General features: G+C 42.0%; 1 protein-coding gene across 2 annotated transcripts; it reads right to left on the reverse strand.

The window, feature by feature from the left end:
• Window positions 1-5077: 5077 nt before the first annotated feature.
• On the reverse strand, window positions 5078-15127 carry LOC110507615 (rhodopsin kinase grk7a-like). Of its 2 annotated transcripts, none has more exons than XR_002471151.3 (4): window positions 14350-15093; window positions 12450-12887; window positions 7071-7438; window positions 5078-6988 (listed from the first exon to the last, which is right to left on the reverse strand). XR_002471151.3 is itself a non-coding variant. In XM_021587715.3 (4 exons), the coding sequence occupies exons 1-4, from the start codon at window positions 14941-14943 to the stop codon at window positions 6652-6654; spliced, it is 1647 nt and encodes a 548-aa protein (XP_021443390.2). In that variant the 5' UTR covers window positions 14944-15127; the 3' UTR covers window positions 5078-6651. The 2 variants fall into 2 exon arrangements, 1 of the variants encoding a protein (XP_021443390.2); XM_021587715.3 differs by having other exon boundaries at window positions 7161-7438; window positions 14350-15127.
• Window positions 15128-22785: the final 7658 nt, after the last annotated feature.

A 22785-nucleotide genomic window follows, 5' to 3' on the forward strand; every position in this document is an offset into this window, starting at 1 on the left:
ACAAACCTCATAGCATTGCATATCATGGTCTGTTATTTTACACGCATAGGATACAGTAGGCCTACAGTATACAAAGAGAGACTGGATATGTGACAGAGGACCTGAGAGACAGAGAGTCAATTCGAGAGGAAGGGAAGCAAGACTTGCTCACATCCTGACCACTCTGGGTGTCAGTGTAGCTTCCATTGGATGGACCACAGATCCTGGTGAGGTGACAGAGATCAGGCATATGACCATAGAGATCCTATTAAATGATTATTGTATAAGCATAATTATATGCTTATGACAGACTAAAGTGTCTATCCAATAGATGTGTCACTCTGTGGTCTATCCTGTTTAGGTGAGTGGGCCCTACAGCTCAGTGTGTCTGTGTTAAACCTCATATCAACGCTGCCCATTAATCAGTCACGGCTCAGGTTGTCATCAGGCCAGACACCCACTTCAGTCTAAATGGGCCAAACCCTCCTAACAGTACGGCTATACCAGAAGCTTTGCTTTGTAGCAAGGAACCTCCAAGATCTCTCTTTGTGGGTACAGGATAAAAATAGCATGGGGGGGTTGTAGGCCTTTCCAGCATGGTGTCAAAGCTCATTTGTAAGACCCTCCTTCCTCTGATTGGTTATCAAGTGGGCTTATCGCTGTTCATTTCATGAAGTTCAGCTTTGACAAACTGTGGTTGCCTAGTCTCTTGTCGCCCACGGTTAAATCGCTTAATGTCTCCTTGCGTTTCCGTCTTCCATTGAAATCGACTGATTTCCGGTAGTTTGATCACTCAAAGTAGTTTTTGGCATATCTGTACTGTAAGTGCTACAGTATGGCTTAGAGAGAACTTCGTACAGAGACAGCTGTGTATCTCAGTTAAAGAGATTATATGCCGCTGTGCAAACTGGAGACTTTTAAAGAGTCCGAATACCTAATTTGCTTCCTTGGGTGTTTTGTCCTGGCTGGAGGTATGCCCGGGCCCATCTGATTTACTGCATGTGTCCTATCCATTTCCTCTGCCGCAGGATTGGTTTCCTCTGCCGCGGGATAGCCCCTCGACCAATCAGAGCATGGGCGGGACAGCGTCAGGGGCCGTCAGCCAATCAGGGGCCAAGAGTGGAGCAGGTCATGCTGGGAAACGAGGTTTCTCTGGGGAGATTGGAGTTCTAATAAAGCTCCATTATGTCTGAGAGCAGAGAGGCTGAGCTCCAGAGGGGGACTCAATCTGTCAGGGCCTATCAGCTGCGCCCTAAAGCATGACGATGGCTTTATTCCTAATGGCCCACAGGGGCAACGTTTGTTACAGAGTGATGCTGAGAGGAGATCTGGCAATGCCTCTCCAGGGTTGCGCTCCTCCACACAGAGGAAGGCCAACGGATCCTTCCACAAACAGCATGGAGATCTGGTAACACAAATGGCTAATCAGTAAAATGATATAACAGTGAGTGAGATTCTATCACACAATTCTAACCCATACTGACTAACCCTGATCACTACAATGAAATGTCACGTCGATGTACATTGTATACAGGCCATAGGGTTGCCACACGAGTAATGTGAACTCTCAAAATGGTAAACAAGGCAACAATAAACACGTCTTCCCCCACGAATGATGCAACACTGATCTTGGGCCAATCAGTGTAATTTTGTAAATTATGGATCTCTATGCCAAGACGTATCATTCATCAAAGTTTCATCAAAATCATCCCAGTGCTGTCTGAGATATGGAGTGTGACGAACGAACATACTAACGGATGGCGACAGATCCACAGTCCCCTCCCCGATTTCATCATGTGGAACAATAACTTGTGAAAGAGGGATAATGTTGATAACATGTACAGTATGACATACAGTCACACAACACTACTTTGAGGGTGGTGACAGACTGACATCAGACAAGTCTCTCCTTAATGTGCCACACCCAGTCCTTCAATGCAGTATGTTCCTCTAGGGAACAACATCCTTCCATGGGTTCCACAATGCTCTATACACTATATGTAAAGAGGAGCCTATCAGCTTACCCGGATATGACAGAGTTCTTCCTTACACAGCTGTGAAGTCTTGACCCCCTTGCAGTGGGAGTGTCACACACTGCCTGCTCTCAGCACAACACACATGCATGCTCTGCCTGGCCTCAGTGTGTGTGTGTGTGTGTGTGTGTGTGTGTGTGTGTGTGTGTGTGTGTGTGGTTTCTCATATAAAATGGTCTGTCTAGTTCATTCATCTGTAGTGCACACTACTGTATCTTTGCTTGCCTTTGCATGTAAAACGTAATTCAACAGAACTATAAATATGACAGATTGAGTTACACATAGCTTAGATATGTGGTATTGGTATGCTACCAGTGAAAGTATTTACAACAGGCGTTCGGCTACAGTGATTGAAAAGGCAACTTGAGCTCAGTTGGACCTAAATACCAACTGATCGACAGTCTAGCGAGATGGGGCCACAGATACCAAAGTAGTGATTCTTAAATTAGTGTATCTGTCAAAATAAGACAGTGAGGGCAGTGTACTGCACCTGACCTCTCAACTGTAAACTTAACAGGGGACTGAGAATTAGACCTGGGTTCAAATAGAATTTGAAATAATTTCAAATACTTTATCTGAGCTTTATTGAGCATTCCTGGCTTAACAGACCAATAGATTATTCCCAAAATGGCAAACCCCGCCCACATGGCACTAATGGCTGGCTAGAGTAAACACTCAGAGTATTTGAAAGGTTTCAAATATTTTTTGAATCCAGGTCTTGGGCACGGTACTGCACTGTAAAGTCTTAAAGGGTGGCTGAGGATCATCAATTTTGGCCTACTTGTTTTCACCCGTGGACATGGAAAACAGCTCAGAGGTGGGATGAAATCAATTCAAGCACAGAAAGGTATCTATAGTTACAGATTAAAACTTTTTTTTAAAACTCATTAATTTAATTTCCATCAAATTCCCTGAATGGACTGGGATTGAAATGAAAGTAAAATAGATTTCCACTGTGAGGCTGCCTGGGTCATGGGTATACAGTGTTAGGTTAAGTGAGGCACAGACAGGCGAAGGAACAGGATCTGAGTGCACACACACGCACACACACACACACACACACACACACACACACACACACACTGTGAAGTTAAGTGAGGTAGAGACATGTGAGGGGACATGATCTGAGTGCACACACTGCGATGGCCTTGGATCCAGTCCAGACTGCCTGCTGTGCCAACCTTCAGTCATTTTACTACCGCAACAAAGAATGCATAATTAAATTACAACTGGAGACGCGTAGCACCTGACAACTTATCTTACTGTGTGTTATGGTTATGGGAGACAGATCCGACAGGGAGGAATCATACCTGCATCCAAGACACTATTACTATCTCTTAAGCATACACGCACGCACACACACTTAACTGCCAAAGAATGCTCTGCTAGTAACCTCAGAGGTAGCATGTTGATGATGCCTACACTAACATATGCATCATCATTTCTCAGCACTCAGGAAAAGGAGAATAAGTCGTAAAATGTTTCCTCTATAACGTATCTCTATCATTATATATCCTCTCTCACTCTTTTGATGTGTTGTTCTTCTGCCACCCTACATTCTGGAGGCAAGACACACTCAGACTTCAGAATTCAATAAATAACTTATGATGAGCTCCAACCAACCTGTTTCCTTGGGATTTGGTGTTTGATGGAAAGGTCTCTATTGTAAGTGACAGGTGATGGTGGCAGAAGGAGGATGTAATTTGGGACCGTGGTAGAGAGAGGATGCAGTATGTGTGTGTGTGTGTATGCATATACGCGTGTTTTTGTGTCTCCCAGGCCTGCTACTCCGACCTCTTCTCCATACTGGCAGGGGGCTCTGGGGTCTGGATTCATGGATACAACACATTAGGCCTTGGAGGGGAAGCACGTCAGACACAGACACCATGTTTCTGTTGGATGGCGCGTAGGAATTCACTTAATTGTGGAAATGTAAAAAATTCAAGCAATGAAGCTGGAGAAATTTAATGTAAACCAAAAGCTAAACAGTTCCCCTGTGGTAAAGTAAACTGCCTGGAGTGGAGTGTCAGACAGGTAGCCATGACCAGCCCTCCTCCTCATCCTCCCACGCGGTTGTCTTAGGCTCTCCCTCTGGACAGACAATAGGCTCTGTGTCTACTGTTTACCCATTTCTCACCTAGACTACACACGCATGTGCATATTATACACACGCATGTGCACACACACGGGGCAAACACACACACATGCAAACACACTGATTCCTCAGGAGGAAAAGGGGGTAACACCCTGGAGATGCCAGAGCTGAAATGTGTTGCAGCCCTTTGAAGTTAATCCTGTGCATAAGCACGTACCAAACACATATCCCAAATTACACCCTGTCCCGCTTTGATCTCTAATACCCACTGCCACAACAGAGGTAACAGGTGTGTGTGTCTGTGTGTGTGTGTCTGTAGGACAGGAGTGTGTACATGTGGAGGCCGAGGTTGCAGCAGGTGCAGCGTTGGAAGGCCACAGTTGCACTCCTTGCTCCAAAAGGCCCAGGGACTAAACATTTGTTGAAGGTCATAGGCGCCTGATAAAAACATGTCTCCACGAGACCTGACGACGGGTTGATGTTGTCAACACGTCATCCACAGATGACTCCCTCGCCTGCCATTAAGTGTGATGAGGCTCCGGCTGTGTCTTGGGTTTCTATCTGAACCCCTTCTAATTCGCAGGAAGACACGCGCCAACAGAACATCTCAGTCCTGTTAGGTCGCCGCTCACAGGATTTAGCACCGCACAGGTTTATGTCCCACACATTTGTCTGTGTTTCGCCGAACTGTAAGACTTGCACGCCAGAGTTTGGGTTTTCCATCCATTAGTAAAGGATATTTATCGGATTAAAGATGGAGCCCTGGCAGTAATATGTTATGAAAACATAAACGGGTTGAAATCTGATCTGAGTGTTGAATGGTGGAAGATGGATGCAATTAGCAGGGTTAGATGATATCTGTATTGTGAGTATTGAGGCGGTTGGAGGTGAATTCGCTAGGGCAAAAGACTGTGACATTAAACATACGGGCTCTCAAATCAAGTGGGAGAAATTCAGGCAGAGAAAAGGGTACTTGAGGTTAAATTTAAACAGATAATACACAGATTATACAGGGATATAAAAAGAACATTCACAAAGATAAATATATAAAAAGCATTCATTATTTCTTTGATTTTCAACAATTTTCACCTTTCCATTCAGCATACACATACCACAAGAATCCCCAATCCTGTCAAAAAAAGAAAGAGAGATGTACACTGTAAGAATTGCAAATCAAATGTCACTTCAAGAAGCTCAACGTAACAAAGACACAAGCACAAACAAGGACCAGCTTTTGATTGAACATTCTTCTGAGATCCATTCAACTCATACAAAGACTATAATGTCCACACAGACACCAAAATCCTCTATGATCATCTCGGTCTCTTAATTAAATGAACATGCTTAATTAGTAAGGTGCATTGTGGTGCGCACACATTCGTAAAGGCCCAGTGCAGTCAAAATTATGTTTTTTCCTGTGTTTTGTATTATATTGTGCAACAGCTGATGAAACTAACACAGTTTGATCAGTATTATTTCCTGATAGTTGCTTGTTGAAAATACAATCTACACAGGATCTAATCAGCAGGTTTGCATGGGCGGGACTTTTGGCTTGCCTGGTGACATCACCAATTACAAAGAGAGTTCCAAACATCTCTGCCAATAACAGCTAGTTTTCAGTTTTCCCACCCCACTCAGACCACTCCCAGACAGTCCTAGCAACATTCTTGCTTGAGAAATAGTTATTTGGTAAAAATCTATTTTTGTTCATTTTAATGGAATACTATTACAGTAAGGTACATCATTGTTACCCAGAAATGATTTGATATTGATATAAACACAGCTGCATTGGGCCTTTAAATGTAACTAATGGGTGAAAATAAGTTAGCATATACATTGTTATAGTGCACTTGAAAGAAACCCTACATATCACTATTACAAAATAGCTTATAAGACTGAACACAGTGAGATCCATTTTACAGGTCTATTATACATTTGTCAAAATGTGGTTTGGGAGTTTGTTGGTCATTGGAATATAGTGGTGAAGAAGTGAGAGTTCATGCTCTCTAAGGCTTTAAGAGTTAAAGCTTTGCAATCCAATAAAACCACATCTCACTCAAAAATGCACAGGTGATCGATGCATTTTTAAAAAAAGGCAAGACTTTTCAAGCAGGTCAACAATATTGAGAAGACTTGTGAATATCCACATATCTAGATATCTGGGGACACCTTGTGGTATAAGCCTGCTACCGCAACTCTGCCAGTGCCTGTAAAGCACAGTCCCCATTCCAGCTCTAGTCTAGCTTTTTCCTGTTGATTCTACCACAGACACTGACCCTGCCCATTGATATAGACAAAATCACCTTATCGATTCCTGATATCATCGTAAGTGCTGTGGCTTATCATGATCATTACAATGTCATAGAGCAGGAAGAATCATATCCACAAAAAAATGTGTGAAGTGGTGGAAATATGTGTCTTGACCTGGCTCTGGATTTTACTACCACTTCACATATTTTTTTGTGGCTATGATTATCGTCACAATGTTCTTAATGAGATAGGACTTTTGTCATTTTCAAAGCTAACTATAGTATAGAGGAGATTTTATAAAAGCGTGCAGGATTTTGATTTCTTCTCCTCGTCGTCCAATCCAGCGGCTGACTCTTTCCTGTTGGGGTCGTTCAGCTCGTCAAAAAGTCCGCTGTCAATCATTTCCAGTTGCCATGCAATGGGCACAGCCCCCGTGTTGAACTCCTTGAAGAATTTGTCATCTTTGTCGTCAAACACGACACCCTTAATCTCAGAGAAATCTTTGATGTCCCCCGTGTCTTTGGCGTAGACCACGTTGGGCTTGGGGACCCATGGTGGGTCGATCAGCCCCGCCTCCAGTCGAGGGAAGTTAATGCCTTTGAACCACTCATGCTTCCTTGGGTCCTCATTCCTGGATAACAGAGAAACACACTGAAGTCAGAGAAATATACACACCCCCCCCAAAACCACCTTATGTGATACCTAGAACTGACCAGGAAAACCTCTAGAGGGCCCTAGAGTTGTTCCTGGTTCGGCCATGTAGTCAGGAATATCTCTGGGCTGAAACTGCGGTCAGCTCTTACTTGGTCCTGCATCCCAGACGCTCATCAATTTTCTTCTTGAGGAAGAGGTTGATGATGGCTTTGGTGCCCTCGTCAAAGTTCTTGTGCTCGTACTTGCATTCATCCTCGAGGGTGCGCCGTGCCACCTCCTCCTTCTGCACCTTCTCCTTATAGTCCTTGAAGGGCAGGCGAGCTGCCACCATCTCGTAGATACTGCAGCCTAGTGCCCACCAGTCCACTGACATCCGGTAAGGCTCTTTCTTCAGGATCTCTGGGGCCATGTAGCCACTTGTGCCAGCCTGAGGAGAGGGAGGAGGGGAGGAGGAGAGGACAGAGGTTTGATGACAGAGAAGGAAACAGAGAAAGAGAAGTGAGGGGTTAGACCTAGTTCTAAGGTTCCATATCATAGCAACAAAATGTTCTGTGTTAAATCAACTTTGGACTAGAGCACAATGCTCCACTTAGTTAAGCTAATGCATGGCAAATTGGTTGTGGCATAGCACAACTTTTGATTGATTTATTAATTGATTCTACCCTGCAAGGATTCTCTTAGAATGGCGGGGATCTATGTATTTCAGAACTACACTGTACTTTCCATGTGTGGAACCTAACTTCTTGGTTTAAAATGAGCTTTTTTGTTTAATTTCTGTTTGTAAGTTTGTTTAAAATGTATGTATTGAGAGATGCAATGATTGGCATGGGGTGAGAGAAGCACCGAGCGGGAAGAGGAAAATGGTGTACGTATGTATGGGTGTGTGTGGTATGTATGTATGTACAGTGGGGCAAAAAAAGTATTTAGTCAGCCACCAATTGTGCAAGTTCTCCCACTTAAAAAGATGAAAGAGGCCTGTAATTTTCATCATAGGTACACTTCAACTATGACAGACAAAATGAGAAAACAAATCCAGAAAATCACATTGTAGGATTTTTTAATTAATTTATTTGCAAATTATGGTGGAAAATAAGTATTTGGTCACCTACAAACAAACAAGATTTCTGGCTCTCACAGACCTGTAACTTCTTCTTTAAGAGGCTCCTCTGTCCTCCACTCGTTACCTGTATTAATGGCACCTGTTTGAACTTGTTATCAGTATAAAAGACACCTGTCCACAACCTCAAACAGTCACACTCCAAACTCCACTATGGCCAAGACCAAAGAGCTGTCAAAGGACACCAGAAACAAAATTGTAGACCTGCACCAGGCTGGGAAGACTGAATCTGCAATAGGTAAGCAGCTTGGTTTGAAGAAATCAACTGTGGGAGCAATTATTAGGAAATGGAAGACATACAAGACCACTGATAATCTCCCTCGATCTGGGGCTCCACGCAAGATCTCACACCGTGGGGTCAAAATGATCACAAGAACGGTGAGCAAAAATCCCAGAACCACACTTGGGGACCTAGTGAATGACCTGCAGAGAGCTGGGACCAAAGTAACAAAGCCTACCATCAGTAACACACTACGCCGCCAGGGACTCAAATCCTGCAGTGCCAGACGTGTCCCCCTGCTTAAGCCAGTACATGTCCAGGCCCGTCTGAAGTTTGCTAGAGAGCATTTGGATGATCCAGAAGAAGATTGGGAGAATGTCATATGGTCAGATGAAACCAAAATATAACTTTTTGGTAAAAACTCAACTCATCGTGTTTGGAGGACAAAGAATGCTGAGTTGCATCCAAAGAACACCATACCTACAGTGAAGCATTGGGGTGGAAACATAATGCTTTGGGGCTGTTTTTCTGCAAAGGGACCAGGACGACTGATCCGTGTAAAGGAAAGAATGAATGGGGCCATGTATCGTGAGATTTTGAGTGAAAACCTCCTTCCATCTGCAAGGGCATTGAAGATGAAACGTGGCTGGGTCTTTCAGCATGACAATGATCCCAAACACACCGCCCGGGCAACGAAGAAGTGGCTTCGTAAGAAGCATTTCAATGTCCTGGAGTGGCCTAGCCAGTCTCCAGATCTCAACCCCATAGAAAATCTTTGGAGGGAGTTGAAAGTCCGTTTTGCCCAGCAACAGCCCCAAAACATCACTGCTCTAGAGGAGATCTGCATGCAGGAATGGGCCAAAATACCAGCAACAGTGTGTGAAAACCTTGTGAAGACTTACAGAAAACGTTTGACCTCTGTCATTGCCAACAAAGGGTATATAACAAAGTATTGAGATAAACTTTTGTTATTGACCAAATACTTATTTTCCACCATAATTTGCAAATAAATTCATAAAAAATCCTACAATGTGATTTTTTTTCTCTCATTTTGTCTGTCATAGTTGAAGTGTACCTATGATGAAAATTACAGGCCTCTCTCATCTTTTTAAGTGGGAGAATTTGCACAATTGGTGGCTGACTTAATACTTTTTTGCCCCACTGTATGTATGTGGGTATGTATGTATGTATGTCTATATATGTGTATATGTATGTATGTGTGTATATGTATGTGTATATATATATATATATATATATATATATATATATATATATATATATATATATATATATATATATATATATATATATATATATATATATATATATATACGTAGGTATGTGTAAGTGAGTGCTGTTTTTTTTTTACTTGTTGCTTTGTCTCTGTTGTTGTATCTCTTAATATGGGTGAAAATTGTGAAATTCCAATACAAAATACTGTTACAAATGTTTTTTTGATTCTACCCTTACATAGGCCAATCTACCCTTATGCTCCTCATGCCTTTTATCAGGGACCTTGTATCCCTGAATTCTCTTTCGTAACATCAGCACCACATGCCTGCACCAGGTTTCCCCTGCACCAGCCTCTAGTAGGCCCTCTATTGAGGCCATGTCCTGATCTGACCCCCCCCTGGGCTGCACCACTCTCCACTGAGTGGATACCCACTAGGACTGAGCCTCTCCTCGCAGATAGATCCCAGCCACCTCTGAGTAATGCTAAGATTAGTGGGCTGTGGGCTAATGCACTGAGCCCCTTGACCAAGGCCAATCCCTAATGGGACAAGCCTGTTTAAGGCCCCAATTGGACAAGCCTGTTTTAGGCCCCAATGGGACAAGCCTGTTTTAGGCCCCAATGGGACAAGCCTGTTTTAGGCCCCAATGTCTCACTCAACAGTGAGTGAGTGACTGAAGGTTAATGAGAGTGAAGTGTGTTGTAGTTCACGGACCAGTTCCAATTCACATATAGGCAAACCTTTTTATTGGCTCCTCAGATATTTGTATGTCATTGCATTAATCAGGTGTCGGCTGTATATGAGTGAGGATAGAAGTGTCCCTTCTATGGATCAATAGGGAGACTGAGTCATAGACAGTGACAGAGAGGTCAATGTCATGGACATAACTAACGTGGAACAGGTCACATCCCACTGGGCACACCACGTCATTTCAATGTGGAGAATTGAGTTATATTTGGTTGAGAGGTGAGACTACAATCTATATTCACCCACTCAAAAAGACAGGCAAAAGTTAGTTGAATTTCCAATGTGTTATCACTATGCTTTCTTTCAACCACCTAAAAGCACAACCAAAATCCAATGGAAAAACATTTTGGTATAGTTGTCATCCAAATGTCACTGCACTTTCAACCACTTAAAAGCACAGCAATGTTCAAATGGGAATACAATGTTAGATAATTAGTTCAGATGAATGTGTTATCACTGCTCTTAATCTAATAGCAGAACCAAATGACCTGGATTGCAGTGGAGATAACATTAAAATTACATGGTGCAAGTGATCAATTCCCTTTGAGATTCTTCACAGATTAGTACAGCAATTGTGAAGATCTCCACAGACCTGGAGGGACCTATGCATGCTATATTAAACATGCACACTTTATATGATTACATAGGAAGTAATAGTATAGTATATTTACAGTAATCTCAAAATGTGGCCATGGATGTGTTATTCATCTTAAGGTTGAATGTTACATTAACTTTAGGATATTTAGTGTATCACAAAAGTAACATTGAATAGTGTTTGGTTGACAATGCAACCAAATATCAACATTTAAAGGAGATTGTTCCATCTGAGCCACTGGCTTAATCCCATTCTTTAACTTTTATTTTTGGTTGAGTTGGAGACGTGAATTCAACATATAATTGGTTAACTTGTCAGGCTATTTGTTCTATTTCAGAGATGTATCTTCTTATTGGATAGGTTCATCTGTGCCACTGAATTGAATTGCTGTTTGTTTACAAATGAATGATTTATTGTTGGATTCACGTCTTCATCTCAACCAAACGTCTAAGTTGAAGAAGAAGACTAAATCAAATCAAACTTTAAATAGTTTGATGTGATTTAGTCCTATTCTTGAATAGATTTTTGTTTGCGAATCCAACATGTCAATTATTAATTTGTAGACAAACTGGAATTACAGCCAGACTAAGTCAGTGTCACAGGTGGAACTATCCAAGCAGAAGAAACATCTCTTTCAAATGTTGATATTTGGTTGTGTATCATTAAATATCATAACATTTTAAATCAACCAGAGCCTGAAACCTTAGGCCTATTGTTTCAGCTATTTTTAGTTAACTTCAGCCGTTGATGACTTTGCAAATGCTAAGTAGCATAATTAATGATAATATACGAGTGATAAAGTATGGTCACATTTAATTTGCTCTGTTAAATCTATACCCTTTGGAATGACTTCAATAGCAACAGTGAATCTATCTAGTTTTTAAGTGGAGATCTCTCAACATACTCAAGAGGTGTGGAGGTGTGACCCAGCCTATTGTTTTAGTCTGATAATGGATATAACTTTGAAGATCTGACGTTGTTTTAAAGGTACAAACTCAACATATTTTATACATGGTTTGTCTATGTTGATATTTGGTTACCATGCGGAAACTTCACCCTCAAAACAATGGTGACTTTTTCCACGTAGATTCCAATACATCACAAATTACGTTGAAACAACATTGATTCAACCAGTTTGTGCCCAGTGGGACGGTAATGACGTAAAACCCTGGTATTATGGATAGATCCCTATCCATAGATATATCCCTATGTAATCTCACATGAAATAGCATGTCATCTCACCCTAACTCTAAAAACAACTCAATCATTGTTAACATAGAGTAATTAAACATTTTCTAAAATTTAACTAGGCAAGTCAGTTAAGAACAAATTCTTATTTACAATGATGGCAGACCGGGGAAGTGGGTTTACTGCCTTGTTCAGGGGCAGAACGACAGATTTTTACCTTGTCAGCTCGGGGGATTCGGTCCAGCAACCTTTTGGTTACTAGCCCAATGCTCTAACCATTAGGCTACCTGCCGCCCCAAAACAAGGATGGAGTTCATCTCAGCCTATCAGAGCTCTTACCTTTTGATTGATGGTCTTTTCGCCAGGCAGCTCCACGGCCAACCCCAGATCCGAGAGTCGACACTGGCCGAAGCTGTCCAGTAGCACGTTCTCTGGCTTCATGTCTCGGTACGCTATATCCATGGCGTGTAGGTGGAGGATTCCTGTGGTGACCTGTGCAATGTAGTAATTGATGCGGCCTATTTCAAGGCCTTTTTCACCAATGTTATAGATATGGTACCTGAGGTCGCCGCCATTCATCAGGGTCATGACGAGGCACAGGTGGGTCTTGGAGTCGTAGGCATAGGACAGGTTCACCAGGAACAGGCTGTTAACCTTCTCCAGGATCTGCTTCTCCAGCAGTGCCATGCCCTCACCATTCTTCTGCTTCAGACGCTTCTTGCACAGCTTTTTGCAGGCGTACATCTGGCCTGAGTTTTTCACCTGCACGGCACACACCTATGCAGAGAGATAGGCAGGGACTAAAACAAATATGTTTGATAAATGTATGTTAAGATCACCCAGCTAGAACAAAACGTTCTGAGAATCACATGTTTCTTCGAGCTTGGTGAGGGCGTGGTTGTCCTATGGTTTTGCATACACATTTACACAACTTTCTGGGAATGGTGCAGGATCGTTGCTTACTTTTGGAACATTCTCAGCACATTTAATGGTCGACATTGGGCACAGAAAAATTCAAAAACTCCGCCCCTTTCTTAATTTTTAAACAGAAATGGGGTGTGTCTTTGGTGGTTCATCGATGTGCCATTCTGGTCATGCACGCCGCGACCGTCGTCGCTAGTTTTTTTAGCTAAGCTAGCCACTTTAGCTAGCCAGGAACTCCTCCAGTAGTGTTGACGTCATTTCACTGGGTTTGTTTTTGGACAGAAGCTGTAGAGATCGGTAAGAAATGGTACTTCTGTAGCCAAATATCTTACTCATCCACTTTGTTTTTGTTTTTAAGCATTAAATGACCTGGTATGTTGGTGAATTGATCAGTTATATAGTTTAAAGCCATTATTTTAGAATTTTTGATTAATTTCATTAATTTAACAGAACATTTCCTAAAAGTTAAAACACGGTTACATTTAATTAAAATGTTGGTAACGTTCTAGGAAGATTCTCCAACTTGGTTGACATTGGGAATTTTCTCAAATAGTTCAGAGAATGTTAAGATTTTTTTTTCTCTTCTGTTCAGTATTACAGATTAATGTTTCCTACAGGTTTCCCGCGCCCACTTAATGAGTACTTGTTTCCTTTGAAATGGGGTCTGTTTGAATAGACTAAAATTAACAGCTTTGTATGAGTTGTGGACAAATTCCATGGATAGACAACAGAATAACAACATAATCTCACTGACGCCATGTCACAATAAAAAATAAACGTGTTTGCATGATTAATGCCTGAGCAAAGGAATTTCCATGTGTCCTATCTGTGCTTGGAGACTCAAAATAAACTAGCAGTGTTATTAAAAGTCTTATAGAAACACGTTATCAGAACGTTAATAAAACCTCCCGGGAAAACGTTCAGGGAACCATAGTAAAATGTTCTCAGAACCTTCCTGCAACCTAAAAATGTATGTTCCCAGAACAGGTTAAATGTTTTATTCCGTTCTCAGAATAAGTTTTACAGGTCAGGAAACTTCGTTCCCAGAACCAATTGGAAACCAAAAATGGAACATTCCCATGACTTTCAAGGAACCAAATGTGTTAGCCGGGCAGTATGTAGTTAGATGAGGTACAAACAATTATCCCTTTTAGTGACTTCTTCATTTGTATTTGTACCATCCCCATTCTCACTGTAACTGTTGCATACCCTTAGAAAAGTGCTAAAGCCGTTTTTAAGTTTACATTTTAGAACTGTAATATTTCACTACCGTTTTCAGTTAGGCAGCTGCACTGTAGACTTTGTGTGGACTTACCTCTCCAAAGCCTCCCTTACCCAGGGTCCTGAACTCATAGAAATACTTATCAGTGATTTTCTGTTTCTCGTACTCTTTCCACTGCAGGAACTTGTCAAAGTTAGGGCTGGTCTGGTACTCTGTGAAGGGCTTTTCCTTCAGGTACTCCCGCGTGGCATCTTTCACCTTGCCCATCATCACGTCTTCAAAGTCCTTGTCCGACACCGCCTTGCACTTGTCCGCTACCTCTCCCGTCAGGTAGGACAGGAAGTTCTTGGAGTCAGCCTTGCAGAACTTGTTGATGATGTTCATCCTCGCCTTATCTTTGCCAGCGCCTTCTGCCAGATCCCAGTCGATTAACTCGTCCAGGAACTCTGCGGCCGCCACGTACTGCGGGTTGGACTCCAGGAGGAACTGCCGGAAGAACTTCTTGCCTATGGGCTGCCTCTCGCAGAGCATCTCAAATTCTTTCCCAACCGTGGCGCGGATGGACACACACTGTTCTGGCTTGGGCAGGGACAGGCTACGCCGCCTCTTCCTCATCTCTTTTTCGTCACCCCCCTTAAGGTAGGCCGTGTTCGCCACCAGATTATCCAATCCCCCCATGTCACACATGTTGGCGGCTGCTGCGTTGGGTTGTCCCTACTACACAGTGTGGCTGAGCAGGGAGCTAAGGCCGCTGTAAGATGATGCTAAGACTGTGTTCTTTCCCTGTGTGTGCTTCCCTGTAGTGTTTCCAATTCTCTCCAGGTCCCTGGTGGGACTGAGCAGCTCCGACACCTGCGTCACACCAGAAGACATTCTCTGACACAATCACGTAATGCCTCATCTAGAATTAAAACGCACATCAGGGATTTTCTCTTAAGTAAGTGTCTGTGTGCTCATTCATGGATGCTGCTCACGGAAAGGAACTTATGTGGTTTCTAACTTAAGAAGCTTTGGTCGGTCTATATTTAGCGGGATACTAACTTAGATGGGGACAATGCCAGCGTAACTGTAGTGAGGTGCTGACCTGGGTGTCATAATATTATAGATAGAAAGATGTAAACTAAGAGTTAAAATCCTTTTGCCTACACATTGAGGTGATAAAAGACTATTACATTTCAGAAGACAATGTCTGGTTTAGGAGAGTAATAGATTTAATGACATAGACATAGGGCAACACTACTGTGAATTCAATTCTCTCAAGAAGTAGTGAATGATCTCTCTAGAATAGCCTATAGCTGAAGTGGTTATTTCTATTCTGTTATGAGAAGAGAACACATTAATTTACTCCACTAATCAAATCAAATCAAACGTTATTTGTCACATGTGCCGAATACAACAGGTGTAGTAGACTTTACAGTGAAATGCTTACTTACAAGCCCTTAACACTTATTTTTCTTAAAACTGCATTGTTGGTTAAGTTAAAAAATAAAAAAATAATTAACAAATAATTAAAGAGCAGCAGTAAATAACAACAGCGAGGCTATATACAGAGGGTACCGGTACAGAGTCAATGTGCGGGGGCACAGTTAGTTGAGGTAATTGAGGTAATATGTACATGTAGGTAGAGTTAAAGTGACTATGCATAGATAATAAACACAGAGTAGCAGCAGCGTAAAAGAGGGGGTGGGGGGTAGAAGCTGGGGTTAGAAGCTGTTAAGAAGCCTTTTGGACCTAGACTTGGCGCTCTGGTACCGCTTTCCGTGCAGTAGCAGAGAGAACAATCTATGACCAGGGTGGCTGGAGTCTTTGACAACTTTTAGGGCCTTCCTCTGACTGGTATATAGGTCCTGGATGGAAGAAAGCTTGGGCCCAATGATGTACTGGGCCATATGCACTACTTTTAATAGACTTTTAATATAAAATATATTTTATTATATTGATATTCTGCCTATTCTTTATTTATAACAATATGCCAAAAATAATGTAATCATAGGATAACAAGTTAGGATTAATCAAGTTTTACACTAGATCACAATAATCTCTGATGTAATCAAATCAAGGCAAATACATAGCCCTGATCAGGCCAGGGTCTAGGATCAAATGTGTCTGAGACCCACTATTACTCTCAGGTGTAGGCTACGGTGTGTAGTAATCCATTGTTAGGTGTAGCCTAAACATAATTCCAAGATCCTCTCCAGCACCCTGTGGCTGCTAGCCACTCAACTGGGCACTATCTCACCTTCAAGCTTAACAAGTCTACTCTGAACTGTTCTGGTGGAAGTGTTCTTACTGAAACTCAAAGATGAGCTCACTCAACCATTATGGCACACCACGTAATCTGTGCCTCTGTGTACTGCTAACCTCTGGGGTATTGACATAGATATTCATTGTCTTACCAGGAAAAGGCAGTTAGAAAAATACTTGTTTTGGTAACATTTTTACATTATGACTTGTTATAGCCATGCATGATCATTTATGTCTAATAACAGGGTTTATAATAAATGATGTCTCTCACTAGGTAGCACATTTTCAGTGTATAAAAAAATGATACTAAGTATGGGTTATACACAATCTATACTTATGATAAGTCTTACAATGCATTACAACCACATTTTTATTTATTTTTATTTCACCTTTATTTAACCAGGTAGGCAAGTTGAGAACAAGTTCTCATTTACAATTGCGACCTGGCCAAGATAAAGCAAAGCAGTTCGACACATACAACGACACAGAGTTACACATGGAGTAAAACAAACATACAGTCAATAATATAGTATAAACAAGTCTATATACGATGTGAGCAAATGAGGTGAGATAAGGGAGGTAAAGGCAAAAAGGCCATGGTGGCAAAGTAAATACAATATAGCAAGTAAAACACTGGAATGGTAGATTTGCAATGGGAGAATGTGCAAAGTAGAAATAAAAATAATGGGGTGCAAAGGAGCAAAATAAATAAATAAATTAAATACAGTAGGGAAAGAGGTAGTTGTTTGGGCTAAATTATAGGTGGACTATGTACAGGTGCAGTAATCTGTGAGCTGCTCTGACAGTTGGTGCTTAAAGCTAGTGAGGGAGATAAGTGTTTCCAGTTTCAGAGATTTTTGTAGTTCGTTCCAGTCATTGGCAGCAGAGAACTGGAAGGAGAGGCGGCCAAAGAAAGAATTGGTTTTGGGGGTGACTAGAGATATACCTGCTAGGGCATGTGCTACAGGTGGGAGATGCAATGGTGACCAGCGAGCTGAGATAAGGGGGGACTTTACCTAGCAGGGTCTTGTAGATGACATGGAGCCAGTGGGTTTGGCGACGAGTATGAAGCGAGGGCCAGCCAACGAGAGCGTACAGGTCGCAATGGTGGGTAGTATATGGGGCTTTGGTGACAAAACGGATTGCACTGTGATAGACTGCATCCAATTTGTTGAGTAGGGTATTAGAGGCTATTTTGTAAATGACATCGCCAAAGTCGAGGATTGGTAGGATGGTCAGTTTTACAAGGGTATGTTTGGCAGCATGAGTGAAGGATGCTTTGTTGCGAAATAGGAAGCCAATTCTAGATTTAACTTTGGATTGGAGATGTTTGATATGGGTCTGGAAGGAGAGTTTACAGTCTAACCAGACACCTAAGTATTTGTAGTTGTCCACGTATTCTAAGTCAGAGCCGTCCAGAGTAGTAATGTTGGACAGGCGGGTAGGTACAGGTAGCGATCGGTTGAAGAGTATGCATTTAGTTTTACTTGTATTTAAGAGCAATTGGAGGCCACGGAAGGAGAGTTGTATGGCATTGAAGCTTGCCTGGAGGGTTGTTAACACAGTGTCCAAAGAAGGGCCAGAAGTATACAGAATGGTGTCGTCTGCGTAGAGGTGGATCAGAGACTCACCAGCAGCAAGAGCGACCTCATTGATGTATACAGAGAAGAGAGTCGGTCCAAGAATTGAACCCTGTGGCACCCCCATAGAGACTGCCAGAGGTCCGGACAGCAGACCCTCCGATTTGACACACTGAACTCTATCAGAGAAGTAGTTGGTGAACCAGGCGAGGCAATCATTTGAGAAACCAAGGCTGTCGAGTCTGCCGATGAGGATGTGGTGATTGACAGAGTCGAAAGCCTTGGCCAGATCAATGAATACGGCTGCACAGTAATGTTTCTTATCGATGGCGGTTAAGATATCATTTAGGACCTTGAGCGTGGCTGAGGTGCACCCATGACCAGCTCTGAAACCAGATTGCATAGCAGAGAAGGTATGGTGAGATTCGAAATGGTCGGTAATCTGTTTGTTGACTTGCCTTTCGAAGACCTTAGAAAGGCATGGTAGGATAGATATAGGTCTGTAGCAGTTTGGGTCAAGAGTGTCACCCCCTTTGAAGAGGGGGATGACCGCAGCTGCTTTCTAATCTTTGGGAATCTCAGACGACACGAAAGAGAGGTTGAACAGGCTAGTAATAGGGGTGGCAACAATTTTGGCAGATCATTTTAGAAAGAAAGGGTCCAGATTGTCTAGCCCGGCTGATTTGTAGGGGTCCAGATTTTGCAGCTCATTCAGAACATCAGCTGAGCAGATTTGGGAGAAGGAGAAATGGGGAAGGCTTGGGCGAGTTGTTGTGGGGGGTGCAGTGCTGTTGACCGGGGTAGGAGTAGCCAGGTGGAAAGCATGGCCAGCTGTAGAAAAATGCTTATTGAAATTCTCAATTATGGTGGATTTATCAGTGGTGACAGTGTTTCCTATCTTCAGTGCAGTGGGCAGCTGGGAGGAGGTGTTCTTATTCTCCATGGACTTTACAGTGTCCCAGAACTTTTTTGAGTTAGTGTTGCAGGAAGCAAATTTCTGCTTGAAAAAGCTAGCCTTGGCTTTTCTAACTGCCTGTGTATAATGGTTTCTAGCTTCCCTGAACAGCTGCATATCACGGGGGCTGTTCGATGCTAATGCAGAACGCCATAGGATGTTTTTGTGTTGGTTAAGGGCAGTCAGGTCTGGGGAGAACCAAGGGCTATATCTGTTCCTGGTTCTAAATTTCTTGAATGGGGCATGTTTATTTAAGATGGTTAGGAAGGCATTTTTTAAAAATATCCAGGCATCCTCTACTGACGGGATGAGATCAATATCCTTCCAGGATACCCCGGCCAGGTCGATTAGAAAGGCCTGCTCGCTGAAGTGTTTCAGGGAGCGTTTTACAGTGATGAGTGGAGGTCGTTTGACCGCTGACCAATTACGGATGCAGGCAATGAGGCAGTGATCGCTGAGATCTTGGTTGAAAACAGCAGAGGTGTATTTAGAGAGCAAGTTGGTTAGGATGATATCTATGAGGGTGCCCGTGTTTAAGGCTTTGGGGAGGTACCTGGTAGGTTCATTGATAATTTGTGTGAGGTTGAGGGCATCAAGTTTAGATTGTAGACATCACAAGTCATTATATCCGTTGGCTTCCGGGACACATATTAGCATTGGCGTGCCCAGTTTATTGTATGGCCTTATCACCCTTTTAACGTACAGTATACAACAACATTACTGTGTGCAATTTGTGATTGGTACATACATTTTTGGACTATCTAATTAATGATACTGTATGTACCCATTCAGCATTGAAGAATATAACTTATAAATGCATCATGAGCTTAGTTCAACTGTCACACTCGATGAGAACCCATATAAGCTCGTTTTACTCAATTGTTTGTAAACAATGTAATTGTAAACAAACATTGTATCTCAATTATGGTCAGTCCTTGTATTCATAGCTTTGCTATGAATTTAAGTGGTTATATTTCTACAGCCCCATGCCTCAGCTGTTTACCGAAACAGTGGCAGGGGGTTTACTTTGTTGTTATTTGAACTGCAGATTGCTCGTTCTTAGGCTATACTGCTTCTTTAGTGATGATGGTGGTGAAGTATAGATTATTCAAGTACTTTCTGATAGGTTTAGTAAAGGTTAGGCACAGGTCAGGAGTCAGGCAGAAGTCATGGATGACTTCCACAGAGATTGTTACGCTGAGCTTGTCCTGACCTGGGATTGGGGGCAAAGGTAAAAAAAGGAACAGAGAGCTGCATTTGGAGATCACTGTCATTCTGCTAAGCCCATAGACAGCCCTATAGGCAAGATCAATGCCAAGTATAGTAGCTTAAAACCATGAGGAGTAGCCAAGTTTGATGAAACATGTAGGTAAGCTGGGTCTATTTAAAGCTATGTTGTGCCAAAAGGGGTGTGCTTTGGCTGAAGAGCAGAAGACAGGCAGGATTATGACTATATATATATACTGTAAACTGTATATACAGTACCAGTCAAAAGTTTGGACACACCTACTCATTCAAGGGTTTTTGTTTATTTGTACTATTTTCTACATTGTAGAATAATAGTGAAGACATCAAAACTATGAAATAACACATATGGAATCATGTAGCAACCAAAAAAGTGTTAAACAAATCAAAATATTTGTTATATTGCCTTGATGACAGCTTTGCACTCTTTCCATTCTCTCAACCAGCTTCACCAGGAATGCTTTTCCAACAGTTTTGAAGGAGTTCTCACATTTGCTGAGCACTTGTTGGCTGCTTTTCCTTCACTCTGTGGTCCAACTCATCCCAAACCATCTCAATTGGTGATTATGGAGGCCAGGACATCTGATGCAGCACTCCATCACTCTTGGTCAAATAGCCCTTACACAGCCTGTAAGTGTGTTTGGTCATTGTCCTGTTGAAAAACAAATGATACTCCCACTAAGTGGGGCAACAGGTAGCCTAGTGGTTAAAGCGTTGGGCCAGTAATCGAAAGGTTGCGAGATTGAATCCCCGAGCTGACAAGGTAAAAATCTGTCATTCTGCCCCTGAACAAGGCAGTTAACCCACTGTTCGTAGGCTGTCATTGTAAATAAGAATTTGTTTTGAACTGACTTGCCTAGTTAAATAAAATTGTAAAAAGTGCAAACCAGATGGGATGGCATATCACTGCAGAATGCTGTGGTAGCCATGCTGGTCAAGTGTGCCTTGAATTCTAAATAAATCACTGACATTGTCACCAGCAAAGCACCACCTCACCATTGCACCTCCATGGGAACCACACATGCGGAGATCATCCGTTTACCTACTCTGCATCTCACAAAGACACAGTGGTTGGAACGAAAAATCTCAAATTTGGACTCCGAAAGGACAGATCTCCACTGGTCTAATGTCCATTGCTTGTGTTTCATGGCCCAAGCAAGTCTCTTCTTATTATTGGTGTCCTTTAGTAGTGGTTTCTTTGCAGCAATTCCCTCATGAAGGCCTGATTCACACGGTCTCCTCTGAACAGATGATATTGAGATGTGTCTGTTTAACTCTGTGAAGAATTTATTTGAGCTTTAATTTCTGATGGTAACTCTAATGAACTTATCCTCTGCAGCATAGGTAACTCTGGGTCTTCCTTTCCTGTGGCGGTCTTTATGAGAGCCAGTTCCATCATAACGCTTGATGGTTTTTGCGACTGCACTTGAAACTTTAAAAGTTTTTGACATTTTCTGGATTGACTGACCTTCCTTCATGTCTTAAAGTAATGATGGAGTGTTGTTTCTCTTTGCTTATTTGAGCTGTTCTTGCCATAATATGGACTTGGTCTTTTACCAAATAGGGCTATCACCCCCACCTTGTCACAACACAACTGATTGGCTCAAATACATTAAGAAGAAAATAAATTCCACAAATTAACTTTAACAAGGCACACCTGTTAATTGAAATGCATTCCAGGTGACTATCTCATGAAGCTGGTTGAGAGAATGTCAAGTGTGCAGAGCTGTCATCAAGGCAAAGGGTGGCTACTTTGAAGAATCTCAAATATATATTTAGATTTGTTTTAAATTGTTTTGGTTAGTACATGACTCCATAGTCTAATGACTATTTTCTACAATGTAGAAAAAAGTACAAATAAAGAGAATGCCTGGAATGAGTAGGTGTCCAAACTTTTGACAGTTATTGTCTGTATAGTATCAGAGTGAAACACAAATGATTTTTCCTGTTTTTGCACTGTATATACATCATCTCAACAATTACACAACTCAGGTCTATTCTTGCACAACTCCTTGCATCCAAAACAGCTCCGGTAGTTGTGCTGATTTTAAATGAGTTGGCATGTATACACAAAGTTAATTATTCAATAGTTTATCTGAGCTGTTACATTAAGTTGTTGAAAAAGCAGAGCATGGCATGTTCAGTCATAGGAAAAGGTGTGTTTGTACAGTGGCCATTGCTATAGGTCAAATTTTCCTTGTTTCCCACATGGAAGCTACAGGGTGTTACATTCCTATACAACATACAGGGCTGCTTGTAACCATAGACAATATCAGGAAGGAAAAGGCTTCCCAACTTTGGCCATAGCCACACAAATATCCATCAAAACATTTCCCAAACCATTCATGTATTTCACATGAAATGCATGTTAAGCAGAATATAATATTTCAGGTTTAACTCATTATTTCATCAGTTGAATGTGACTATTCTTATAGACAAGTGTAACGTGTCTGATTGGCATGTATTATGCAATTACAATGCCACAATTATGCAATATTGGAAGTT

This window comes from Oncorhynchus mykiss, chromosome 27 (assembly GCF_057628025.1).
Source record: "Oncorhynchus mykiss isolate SJ-2025 chromosome 27, ASM5762802v1, whole genome shotgun sequence".
Lineage (NCBI taxonomy): Eukaryota > Metazoa > Chordata > Actinopteri > Salmoniformes > Salmonidae > Oncorhynchus > Oncorhynchus mykiss.

Bases quoted from the DNA above. Each gene is read 5' to 3' on its own strand.
- LOC110507615 (XM_021587715.3), bottom strand. From the start codon at position 14,943: ATGTGTGACATGGGGGGATTGGATAATCTGGTGGCGAACACGGCCTAC. The intron at 12,888-14,349 runs GTAAGTCCACAC...CTCTCTGCATAG, and splicing joins GTAAGGGAGGCTTTGGAGAG to GTGTGTGCCGTGCAGGTGAA. The intron at 6,989-7,160 runs GTAAGAGCTGAC...TCTGTTATCCAG, and splicing joins CGTCTGGGATGCAGGACCAA to GAATGAGGACCCAAGGAAGC.